This window comes from Rhincodon typus, chromosome 9, assembly GCF_021869965.1.
Source record: "Rhincodon typus isolate 14 chromosome 9, sRhiTyp1.1, whole genome shotgun sequence".
Taxonomy (NCBI): Eukaryota; Metazoa; Chordata; class Chondrichthyes; order Orectolobiformes; family Rhincodontidae; genus Rhincodon; species Rhincodon typus.
This window is the reverse complement of record NC_063340.1, coordinates 50449006-50462444: the sequence shown is the minus strand read 5'-3', so window position 1 is coordinate 50462444 and position 13439 is coordinate 50449006. Positions and strand designations below refer to the sequence as shown.

General features: G+C 39.3%; 2 protein-coding genes across 3 annotated transcripts in view; both read left to right on the top strand.

Annotated features, from left to right (window-relative positions):
- Window positions 1-13439, top strand: part of nek2 (NIMA-related kinase 2) — a 527130-nt gene that overhangs the window by 224694 nt on the left and 288997 nt on the right. The window lies entirely within an intron of this gene.
- dtl (denticleless E3 ubiquitin protein ligase homolog (Drosophila)) overlaps window positions 1-13439 on the top strand; it is a 30757-nt gene that overhangs the window by 6493 nt on the left and 10825 nt on the right. The window contains exons 7-10 of the mRNA XM_020530572.2: window positions 4393-4508; window positions 4628-4701; window positions 5056-5159; window positions 12282-12386. Coding sequence (XP_020386161.1) covers window positions 4393-4508; window positions 4628-4701; window positions 5056-5159; window positions 12282-12386 — 399 coding nt within the window. The remainder of the gene's footprint in view (window positions 1-4392; window positions 4509-4627; window positions 4702-5055; window positions 5160-12281; window positions 12387-13439) is intronic.

Here is a 13439-nt window from a genome sequence, read left to right as displayed (position 1 = left end):
ACTTGCAAGTAGAGCAGTGGAATTAAATAAAGACCGCTCTGTGTCACAATTGCAGTTGACTACAGTTGCTTCTGGTCTTGCAATTATAATTATACATTTTGAAAGCAAACAGTTCAACTAACTACTGTAAATTTTCTGAAAGGGAAATTGTTATCTCTTGGACTCCTTTGTACTATCTGTAAAGATTTTATTGAAAATGAGTTTAAATGGTCTGAACCCAGTTTATAGTGACAGTCACCAAAGAATCCTATTAGAGCAAGAAGTTGCTTCAGAATGCTAGGTTGCTGGTCGCTGAAACTGCGGTGATGGGAGGGGTGAAATCCAGGTGCATGATAGCCAAGTACTTTGAAGTTGAAAATCAAACTGAAAAGAATAGTTAGTGATGTTGAAATTTGCTGTGAGATCATTTAATTCTCTTCAAACTGATCATTTATCTTGTTTTTCATTTGTAAACTTGGACAATTATATCAGCCATGATCAAATGGCAGAACAGACTCAATGGGCTGAATAGCCTAATTCTGTTCCGATATCTTATGGTCTTATGATAACATATTGCATTTTAGTAATGTGTCTCATCTAAGATGACCACTTCTCAACATCGTTTAAGAAACATTGCAAATTCATTCATTTATTTAAAGAGTGTTGAGATTTACTGCTGTGGACTTTGAATAGTGGCATGGTGGCTCAGTGGTTAGCATTGCTACCTCACAGCCCCAGGAACCTGTGTTCAATTCCACCCTCAGATGACTGTCTATGTGGAGTTTGCTTATTCTCCCCGTTTCTACGTAGGCTTCCTCCAGGTGCTCCAGTTTTCTTCCACAGTCTGAAGATGTCCAGGTTAGGTGGATTGGCCACGCTGAAATTGTCTGCAGTGTTCAGGGATGTGTAAGCTAGTTGGATTAGCTGTGGTAAACGTGGGGCTATGGGAATACAGTAGTCTAGATGGGGATGCTCTTCAGAGGGTCAGTGTGGACTCAATGAGCTGAATGACCACCTTCCACACTGTAGGGGTTCTATGGCTCAAGCTTAATATATTGTACCATGGTTGTGGATTGCATATTTTCCAGCAGAATGTGCTCTTGATTTTGACTCCAAAGTGTTACATGTAGTTAATTTTTCATTTCATACTTGAATTGATTCCATCTACTAATGAAATGGGGAGACAGGACTTGCCTAGGTAAGGAAGCGTTTGTAGGGTTAGACAGGGAGAGGAGAGGACTGGGACAAATTAAATTGCTCTTTCAATCAGACAGCAAAAGGATCCATAAGGCCTCTTTCTAAATTGCTTGTCTAATTTGAAGATCTAAATGAGTGTTTTCTAACAATGTCCTGGGTGTAAGTTCTTCCTCTTGCATTCCTCTCAATTTCATTTGGTGTCCACATATTAGCATGAGCCACTTTTTGAGACTTTGCATAGTGAATTTTTCACTCTTGTTTTGCTTACTGAGTTTAACTTGGTAAATTGTGCAATGTAACAGTGATCCCAGGACTTAATTTGATAATACGTTCATTTAATATTTATGAAAAAACTTCTTTCAGAATATATTGGCAATAAACAATTGTGCCATGCGTACATATGATTAATGTATTGAAAGTTTTTTAATTAGATTTTGCCAAGTTTATGTTCACTGACCAGTTCGTTACAGGTAGTTCATTTTGTTTGGAGCTGTATCTGTATACTTAATTTCGTTTGATATCTAATAATTTTTCTATGCCTTCATTCTGACTTTGATTCATGCCCCAGTACGCCCAGATTTTTCTGTGCCTCCATGTTCTGCAAAGTGCGCCTATTAGTGGACTGCCACAAGGATGAATCCTAGGGTCTCAATTGTTTACTGTGTATACTAATGACTTAGAGGAGGGTGCAGGGTGTAATGTATCTAAAATTGCTGTTGATACAAAAATAGGAGGCACAGTATGTTGTAATGAGGACATAAGGAATCTCCAAGAGAATCTGGATAGGTTGAGTGTGTGGGCAAAAACTTGACGGAAAGTGTGAGGTAATGGACTTTGGTAAGAAGAAACAAAAGACAATTATTTAAATAGAGAGAGTCTCAATTTTTAAAAAAGTGCAGCACAGAGGGGTCTGTAAGTTCTTGTGCATGAAACATAAAAAGTTAGCATGCTGGCTCAGCAAATAAAGATAAATTGAATTATGGCCTTTATTGCAAGGGGAGTTGGAATTTAAAAATAAGGAAGTCTTCTTACAACTGTATTGGTTTTTCTTGAGGCCACACGTGAAATGCTGTGTTCAGTTTTGGTTCCTACTTTTTAAAAAAAGGAGATATTGGCATTGGAGGCAGTTCAAAAGAGATTCACTTGGCTGATTCCTGGCATTAAGAGGTTGACTTATCAAGAATGGCTAATCAGGTTAGGGCTTTATTCATTTGAGTTTTAAAGACTGAATGAAGCTCTTATTCAAATATGCAAGATTCTGGGAGGGCTTGACAGCTCGGATGTTGAGATGATGTTTCTACTTGTGGGAGAATCTCAGACTAGGGAACATGATTACAGAATATGGAACACTTGTTGAAATCTGATATGTGAAGGAATTTCTTCTGTCAGGGTAGTACATGTCTGGAATTCTGCAGCCTTGAGAGTTGTGGAGGCTAGATCACCGAAAGTATTTAAGGAGAGTGTAGATTTTTCTAATATGAGGTAGTTGACGACTCTGTGGAGCTAGTACAAAAGAATTGAGGCACGGGGACTATCAACTATGATCGTATTGAATAGCGAGCTAGGCTTGAGGAGCTGAGTGGCCTACTCCTCTTCTTTCTTATTAGGATTAAATTCTACATTTCTATTCTTTCTGCCGAAGTTGAGAAGTTAATATTTTTCCACATTATGTGCCATGTGTCAAATTTTTGTCCTCTCAGTTAACCTTTCTATGCCCCTTTCCTTCTTTCCTCTTCACAATTTGTTTGTTAACAAATTTGTCGACCGTACATTTGCTGGCATCATCTAAATAATTGAAATAGATTGTAAATAATTGAGGACCCAGCACTGATCCCTGTGGCACACCACTTGTTACTCTTGCCAACCTGAAAACTAGCCATTTATACCTGCTCTATTTCCTGATGGCTAATCAATCCTCTATCCTGCCAAATGTTGCCCTTGAACAGTGAGATTTTATTTTCCATCGTAACCTGTAATGTGGCACCATGTCTAATGCATTCTGCAATTTATGTACAGCACGTGCTGATTGAAGAAATTGTTCAAAAAGCACTCCCTAGACTTATCTTCTAGGCTGCTTTTGCCAGTTTGATTCAATGTAGATCTAGTCATCCATGATAATCACTGTATCTTTCTCAAAAGCCCCATTGTTCCTCTGTACCCCTTGCTGCACTGCCTGAAATATTAGGGGCCAAGAAATCACTTCCATAAGTGACTTCCTGGCTCTACTACTACTTGTCTATGCACAAACTGATTCTACATCTTGAACTTTAGAACTTGGGTCATCTTTCCCTATTATACTAATTTCATCCTGAATAATTGGATAGAACCCTCCATTTTTCCAAGCTTCCTATCATTCTGACTTTGCTGTCTCGTAGCTATTTTCTGTAATGGCTATCAGATCACATACATTTATTTCAATTTGAGCTGTCAACTTTTTGTTCTCTTACAAACGTTTGTGTATTCAGAGTCAGAGCCCTTATCTTGGTCTTTTTATCATTTTTGCACTGTCTGGCATTGTCTACTTGTGCACACCTATGTTTGTATGCTCAGTCACTTCTTGCCACATTTCCCTTATTGTCACCTTGCTGCCTTGTCTACTGCCTTCATTTTATTACATCTTCCCATACTTGATCCTTTGCCCCCAATATTTAGCTTTAAACCCTCTCCTGCCCTAGTTATGTGACTTGGCAGAACACTGATCCCAGTCTGGTTCAGATGCAGACACACCTGCTGACTATTTCCTGCACTTGGTCATTATTCCGGTCTTTTGCCATCAGTCTTGGCGCTTCCATGACAACCCTATCTAAAATGGTTACCAATGACACAATGAAACATGTATTACAATAAAATGAAGTTTAACAGAGCACATCTCTCTAACTTTTAATTCTAAAAAGGGTGTGGCCTTGACAGAAAAAAGTTCACTGCTTTTAATTCTTCAGTGTGTCGATGTAGGATGGAGTCATACAAAACACAAAGCTGTGAACCTTTGTTTCAAAGAGGTAGTCAAAGATCTTCTTCTGGTTTGATTGTGATGTTGTCCACTCCAGCCCAAGTCTAAAAGATTGCTGATTCATTCTATCTAAGTGAAAACATAGAGTGGCAATTTGGACAAATGAACTGCTGAGGTGGTTATTGTGAGATAGAATGGGAGGGTGGCGGTGGAGAGATGGACAACTGAGTTTGAATGTTATTCATAGACTTCTTGCTTATGATTAGATGGATTTTACAGACAAGTGAAGCAAATTACTGGTGCTCACAACACGCAGGCCAAGCAGACTCCTCCAAAACAGAAGAAACGGCGACTGGCTGTACGAGGACTTGCTCCTTCTGTGGTATGATTGCTTTTCCACTTGTCTGGTACTCCAATTACCACTGCTTCAGTGGCTGAGCCTCTTGTTAAAAATGGGTCAGGTTTACTCCATGTGCTGAGTTGTCTATCATTTTTCCACAGGATTTTCAGCAGAGTGTAACGGTAGTGATTTTTAGAGACGAAAAGACTTTGATCTCTGCAGGGGCAGTGGATGGGTAAGTGGAATTTGGAACAAAAATGGGAGCTCTAATTCCTTCTGAACAATCCACTGTTGCACTGTTCTCATTCTGACAAAGTATATATGTCTTAGTGAGGTTTGAGGGATAAATGTTGGCCAGGGCACTACTTCATGTAGCACCAGGAGCTCTGAGTGGATATTGGTTTAATGTTTCATTTGAAGGACAGCACCTTTGGGACTGCAGTGAAACATCAGTCTAGATTACCAGCTTGTTTTCTGCATTAGGACTTGACTAGGACAATGGTGCTATCAGTAAGCCAAGGCTAACATTTACTTACAGCGTTTATTCAATCGCTGTCACATCTGTAAAAATGGGTTATTTACTTTCCAGGGTCATCAAGATGTGGGATTTGAGGAAGAACTACACCATTCATCACCAGGATCCTGTGCCTGTGCAGTTCTTCCCTTATCCAGGAAGCAGTGCACGGAAACTCGGTATATATCTTTTTACTGTCAGTGCAACTTTGGGAGAAGTATGAGGCTTCATTGAATGGTTGTGAATCTATTATTGAATCCATTCTTATTCCCCTGAAGGAGCAAAGGATATGCAGCTGCTCCTGGGATTGCAGGCTTAGTTAAAGATTTATTCTCGTTTTTTTTTCCCACAGTTTTACAGTAATTATAGCAATTATAATTTATTAATATAAGATTTTGTTCCATTTTGTTTTATTAACATTAAAAAAAAGCAAAAAAATCACAATTTGTTTTCAAACAGACTTTTTAAAAACTTTTTTTAGGGTCTACAGTAAACGGCTAAGTTTTTTTTTATTCTTAATTCAGAAATTTTTTAAAAAGTCTGTGTTTTAGAGGGTTTTTGTTTGCATTGTAAAAGCTTTTTTTTCTTGAAAAAAACAGTTTCTTTTTAAAATAAGAGGTGTGTTTTCATTCCGGAGAGTCCTACACATGGTCAGCTCTGGAGAAGAGTTTCTTTTTCTTTTGAGGAATTTATTGAAGAGGAATCTTTGTTATTCAGTTAATCAGCTAGTTGGTTGATTTTTATTTAATGTTTGATATATGTATATTTTTCCATTTTAGCATTTTTTTTTCTGTAGGTATTGAAAGGATTTATATATAAAATGATATTGACACATTTTTCTTATAGGCTTAACATTATTAAGGCCATATATAAAGTACAGGATGAGATGGCTAGTAGATTTATTACCAAGCAGGATCAGTCAGATAGATGGGTGGCTGTCAGGTAAGGTAATAAGGTAGTTCAAAAGTCTTCCTCTATCAAATAGATATTCAGTTTGTGGAACAGTTGAAGGGGATGGTCTTGCCGAGGAAAATGGAAGGGCCAGTCAGTCATTGGACACTTGGAATGGATCTTATGTTAGGCAGTGTTTGGCAAGATTTAATAGAATTATTGTTATGGGGGACTCTCCTTTCAGGGGCACAGACAGGCGATTCTGTGGCAGTGAGCATAAATGTAGAATGGTTTGTTGTTTTCCTGGTGCTTGGATTAAGGATGTTTCTAAATGTTTCAAGCGTATTGTTAAAAGTGAGATTGAGAGGCCAGAAATTATTGTGCAAATTGACATTTTTTTAGGGAAAAGATTAAAGCAGTAGAGAGTAAATTTAAGAGGTTAGGTAGAAGATTAAAAAATAAAACCTTAAAAGTCGTAACGTCTGGTTTACTCCCAATGCCAAACTCCAACAAGGGCAAGAACAAAAGGTTAAAGGAGATAAATCAATGGCTGAAGAGCTGGTATATTGTTCAGGGATTCAGGTTTTTTAGACAATTGGAATGTCTTTTGGGATAGAAAAGACCGGTTCAAAAAAGATGGGTCCAACCGAAACTGGATAGGGACCAATATCTTAGCAGGGAGACTTGCTCATTCTATTAAGGGAGACTTTATAATGATACAGAAGGTGAGTGGAGGAATTCTAAGTAGCAGTGTTAATGAAAGGATTGATCGGGAAGCTTCTGAATGTGAGGAGAGCACGTCAATTAGACAAGAAAGAGAGAGTCAGAGTATGTAGTAGCTCTGAAGAACTAAATTGCATTTATTTCAATGCAAGGGGTCTTAGAGGTAAGGCTGTTGAACTCAGGGCATAGAACATAGAACATTACAGTGCAGTACAGGCCCTTCGGCCCTCAATGTTGCACCGACCTGTGAAACCAATCTGAAGCCCATCTAACCTACACTATTCCATTATCATCCATATGTTTATCCAATGACCATTTAAATGCCCTTAAAGTTGGCGAGTCTACTACTTTTGCAGGCAGGGCATTCCACGCTCTTACTACTCTCTGAGTAAAGAACCTACCTCTGACATCTGTCCTATATCTATCACTCTTCAATTTAAAGCTATGTCCCCTCATGCTAGCCATCACCATCCGAGGAAAAAGGCTCCCACTGTCCACCCTATCTAATCCTCTGATCATCTTGTATGTCTCTATTAAGTCACCTCTTAACCTTCTTCTCTCTAACGAAAACAGTCTCAAGTCCTTCAGCCTTTCCTCATAAGACCTTCCCTCCATACCAGGCAACATCCTGGTAAATCTCCTCTGCACCCTTTCCAATGCTTCCACATCCTTCCTATAATGCGGTGACCAGAACTGTACGCAATACTCCAAGTGCGGCCGCACCAGAGTTTTGTACAGCTGCAACATGACCTCATGGCTCCGAAACTCAATCCCTTTACCAATAAAACCTAACACACCGTACGCCTTCTTAACAACGCTTTCAACCTGGGTGGCAACTTTCAGGGATCGATGCACCTGGACACCGAGATCTCTCTGCTCATCCACACTACCAAGAATCTTACCATTAGCCCAGTACTCTGTATTCCTGTTACTCCTTCCAAAGTGAATCACCTCACACTTTTCCGCATTAAACTCCATTTGCCACCTCTCAGCCCAGCTCTGCAGCTTATCTATGTCCCTCTGTAACCTGCAACATCCTTCCGCACTATCCACAACTCCACCGACTTTGGTGTCATCCGCAAATTTACTAACCCATCCTTCTACGCCCTCATCCAGGTCATTTATAAAAATGACAAACAGCAGTGGCCCCAAAACAGATCCTTGAGGTACACCACTAGTAACTGAACTCCAGGATGAACATTTCCCATCAACCACCACCCTCTGTCTTCTTACAGCTAGCCAATTTCTGATCCAAACCGCTAAATCACCCTCAATCCCATGCCTCTGTATTTTCTGCAATAGCCTACCATGGGGAACCTTATCAAATGCTTTACTGAAATCCATATACACCACATCAACCGCTTTACCCTCATCCACCTGTTTGGTGACCTTTTTCAAAGAACTCAATAAGGTTTGTGAGGCACGACCTACCCTTCACAAAACCGTGTTGACTATTCCTAATCAACTTATTCCTTTCTAGATGATTATAAATCCTATCTCTTATAATCCTTTCCAACACTTTACCCACAACCGAAGTAAGGCTCAATGGTCTATAATTACCAGGGTTGTCTCTACTCCCCTTCTTGAACAAGGGGACGACATTTGCTAGTCTCCAGTCTTCTGGCACTATTCCTGTTGACAATGACGACATAAAGATCAAAGCCAAAGGCTCTGCAATCTCCTGTCTAGCTTCCCAGAGAATCCTAGGATAAATCCCATCCGGCCCAGGGGACTTATCTATTTTCACACCTTCCAGAATTGCTAACACCTCCTCCTTATGAACCTCAATCCTGTCTCGTCTAATAGCCTGTATCTCAGTATTCTCCTCGACAACATTGTCTTTTTCCTGTGTGAATACTGACGAAAAATATTCATTTAGCACCTCTCCTATCTCTTCGGACTCCACGCACAACTTCCCACTACTGTCCTTGACCGGCCCTAATCTTACTCTAGTCATTCTTTTATTCCTGACATACCTATAGAAAGCTTTAGGGTTTTCCTTGATCCTACCTGCTAAAGACTTCTCATGTCCCCTCCTGGCTCTTCTTAGCTCTCTCTTTAGGTCCTTCCTGGCTAACTTGTAACTCTCAAGCGCCCTAACTGAGCCTTCACGCCTCATCTCTGCATAAGCCTCCTTCTTCCTCTTGACAAGAGATTCAACTTCTTTAGTAAACCACGGTTCCCTTGCTCGACCACTTCCTCCCTGCCTGACAGGTACATACTTCTCAAGGACATGCGGTAGCTGTTCCTTGAACAAGCTCCACATTTCAATTGTGCACGTTTAAGAACATGGGATTGAGACGTCATAGCTATTACTGAAACTTGGTTGAGACATGGACGAAACTGGAAGCTCAATGTTCCCAGTTTTAGATGCTCCAGGAAGGATAAAAAAGGAGGCAAGAAAGGGTTGGGAGTGGGGAGTGGGGAGTGGGGAGTGGGGGGTGGGGGGTGGGTGGCGTTTTTGATTAAGGAATACATTACAATACATTACTGCTATAACTAGGGAAGATAGTTCTGAAAAATCCTCCAGTGAAAATGTACTGGGTAGAAATTACAAATAAGAAAGGAAAGATCACTTTGATGGGATGGTACTATAGGCTCCCTGACAGTAAGAAAAAAATTGAGAAACAAATATGTATCAGGAAATCTCCGATATATGTAAACACAATAAGGCTGTAATAATAGGAGATTTTAATTTTACAAACATTTGACTGGGATTACCATAGTGTTAAAGGTTTGGATGGAGAAGAATTTTGTCAAATGTGCTCAAGAAAATTTTCTTTATCAATTTGTGGATGCTGCTACTAGAGCAGGAGCAAAACTAGACTTTCTTTTGGGCAATAAAGCAGGGCAGGTGACTGAAGTAGAAGTGGGGGGACACTTTGGGTCTCGTGATCATAATTCTGTTAGTTTCAAAATGGTTATGAAATAGGATAAGCCTCCATAAAAGTTCAAGTTTTTATTTGGAGTAAGGAAAATTTTAATGGTATGAGACACGAACTTTCAAATGTTGATTGGAGTAGACTGTTTGCAGATAAAAGGATGTCTGACAAGTGGGAGGCTTTCAATAAAGTGATGACGAGTTCAGAAGCATTCTGTTCCTGTTAGAGTGAAGGGTATGGCTGGTAAGATTAAGGAATAATGGATGAATAAAGATATTGAGGTTCTAATCAAGAATAAAAGAGAAATTTTTTTAGATATAGACAACTTAGTTCAATTGAATGTCTTAATCAATATAAAGCGTGTAGGGGCATTCTTAAGAGAGAAATCAGAAAGGAAAACAGGGGATATGAGATAGCATTGGCAGATAAGATTAAGGATAATCCAAACAGATCCTACACATACATTAAGAGCAAGAGGGCAACTGGAGAGAGGGTTGGGCCTCTTAAAGATCAAGGAAGTCTTCTTTGTGTTGAACCCCAGGAGATGGGAGAGATACTAAATGAAAATTTTGCGTCAGTTATTATTGTGGAGAAAGAAATGGAGTCGAGAGAATGCAGAGAATTAAACTTTGATGTTTTAAGAACCGTTCACATTACAGAAGAGGAAGTTTGGGAAGTCTTAGAGAATATAAAGATGGATAAATCTCCGTTACCTGATCTAATGTATCCCATAACATTGTAGGAAGTAAGAGCTGAAATTGAGACCCCTTGCAGAAATATTTGTATCATCTGTAACTATAGGTGAGGTGCCTGATGACCAGAGGGTGGCTAATGTTGTACCTTTGTTTAAGAAAGGTTGTAAGGACAAATTGGGAAACTATAGACCTGTGAGTCTGACTTCGGTTGTGGGTAAATTGTTGGAAGTGATTATAAAAGATAGGATTTGTGGACATGTGGAGAGGCAAAAATTTATTAGGGATAGTCAGCATGGTTTTGTGTGAGGAAAATCATGTCTTACAAACTTGATTGAGTTTTTTGAGGAAGTTACTAAAACGGTTGATGATGGCAGAGCAGTAGACGTTTGTTTATTTGGAATTTAGTAAAGCCTTTGACAAGGTTCCGCATGGTAGACTAATTAGTAAAGTTAGGTCACATGGGATTCAGGTTGAGTTGCCAACTGGATACATAATTGGCTTAACAGCAGAGTCAGAGAGGTGGAGGGTTGCTATATGGACTGGAGGCCTGAGACCAGTGGTGTTCCAGAACGATCAGTTCTGGGTCCTCTTTTGTTTGTCATGTATAGAAATGATTTGGATGAGAACATGAAAATAATGGTTAGTAAATTTGCAGCTGACACCAAAATTGGTGGCATTGTAGACAGTGAAGAAAGTTTTCAAAGATTACAAAGGGATCTTGATCAAGGGGGTCAATGGGCTGAAAAAATGGTAGATGGACTTCAGCCTGGATAAATGTGAAGTATTTTGACACAACAAACAAGAAGAGGGCTTGTACAGTTAATGGTAGGGCCTTGGGCAGTGTTGTAGAACAGAGGGACCTAGGGGTGCAGGTACATAATTTTTTAAAGTTTGCATCACATATAGACAGGATGGTTAAAAAGGCATTTGGTACGCTTGCCTTGATTGCTCAGTCCTTTGAGAATAGGAGTTGCAACATTATATTGAGGTTGTACAGAACATTGGTGAGGCCTCTTTTGGAACACTGTGTCCAGTCCTGGTCGCCCAGTTATCAGAAGGATATTATCTAGCTGGAGAGGGTTCAGAAGAGATTTATCAGGATGTTGCTGGGTATGGAAGATTTGAGGTATAAGGATAGGCTGGGACTGTTTTCACTGGAGTACTGGAGGTTGAAAGGTAACCTGATAGAAGTTTATAAAATAATGAGAGGTGTCGATAGAGTTGATGGTAGTTGTCTTTTCCCTAGGATGGGGGATTTCAAGACAAGGGGGCATATTTTTAAGGCGAGAGGAGAGAGATTTAAAAAGACATGAGGCAAATTTTTTTACACAGAGGGTCATTCCTGATGAAGTGGTTGATGCGGGTATAATTACAACATTTAAAAGACATTTGGATGGATATATGAATAGGAAAGGTTTGGAGGGATACGGGCCATGAACAGGCAGGTGGGACTAGTTTAGTCTAGGATTACCTTCGGCATGGACTGGTTGGACCGAAGGATATGTTTCCATGCTGTATGACTGTACTCTCACCGGCTGTCATCATTCAAATAGCAGTGGCAGGAAGCAAGTCCTGCAGAAGTAAAATACTAACATACTTCATGTCATGAAACGCTGAATGTAAAATCTGCCATGTGCTGGTCTGAACGTGAAAATATAAAGGACCTTAATTGCAGTCAGAATAACAGTTAACGTCTCGGGTCCAGTGACCCTTCCTCAGAAGGGTCACTGGACCCGCGACGTTAACTCTGTTTTTCTGACTGCAGTTAAAGTCCTTTATATTTTCACGTTCAGATCAGCACATGGCAGATTTTACACTGTGTTTCATGTTCATGACCGGACCTGAAACGTTAACTCTGTTTTTTCGTCACAGCTGCTGCCAGACCTGCTGAGCTTTTCCAGCAACTTTGTTTTTGTTCCTGATTTATAGCATCTGCAGTTCTTTCGTTTTTTAATTGCAGTCGTTCTGTTTGTGAAGCCTGACAAATTTGAGTTGTGTGCAAGCATTAGTTGATTCAGTTGTAGTTAGAATTAGTTTTTGACTGTGTTTAAATTAGGTTTTAAACAATTTCCTAAAATAATTAGGGAACTTCAATTTGTTCACATTTTAGGGTACTCCAATGTTGTCTTGGATTCAAAAGGCTCCAATCTTTTTGCAAACTGCACCGATGATAACATTTACATGTTTAATGTGACTGGCCTGAAGACTGTACCAGGTAAGTGAGTGATTGTCCAAAGCACTTGTGGTGAGAGGGTGAAAAGGAGCTTTTAGATTTACTTTACTTAAAACTCCGTAATGTTGCTTTTCCCTTCGTAATTTTATTTTTTCTTCTTTAAAATTATGAACTAGATTATTTTTGTAGAAAGTGTGTATCTGCAACTGTTTATGTTTCCAACTTGTCTGCACTTTATAAAGTAAAAATGCAAAGTGTTTTAGCACTTTTCATATCAAAAGATCGTATGTAGATGCTATTATAATTTTATTATGTCCATAAACCCCCTTGTAGGCCTTACTTAAACATTCTTCAAATGAATGACTTGCTTCAAACTAACAAATAGGGTCTATTTAAACTTCAATTAGTGTTGGTGCAAAGAATTTAATGGAAACCTAGGCCAAACTGACACTGGAGTACAGACACATTGAGATGTTCCTTCACCAGGTGTCCCTCTAGCATGAGTTCAGGATTTCCACCACAATTCTGAGATTCATGCAAAGTCAAACAGCTGCACACCAAGGTGAGAATTGCAACGTGAATTTAAAAAAACATTTAATTTGTGTAATCCATTTTGTGATCTCATCATATCTAAAAATGCAAATTACATTAGAAATTACAAATAAATTATTTAAAGAAATGGAGCAGTTTATGTACAATAAAGCCCCACATACAGTATTAATATAAATCACACAATAATCTGTTTGTGTTGAGGATTTTATGTTTGTCTTGTGATCTTAAGTTCTTGATCAATGAGCAAAAGAGTTAGTTGTACTTGAGGCAAAGTTTACAGGCTGTGTCCTTTTTTGACTTTTCCTGAAGTTTCCCTGTGTCTGATATCAGCTGGCTGAGGGAACAAGTCGAAGATTTGTTCCATATCAGTTGCTGACAATGTTGACATTTTCAAGGTTCTCGCCATAGTAAATGACATCATTTTGTTAGCTGCATTCCCAATGAAAATCTTGATTTGCCTTGACTGTCCTGTGTGAAATTAGACATAACCATGTGAGGACGTATAGGCACAGTTCAATGAGTTTGTATTATACTTTCCTCTAA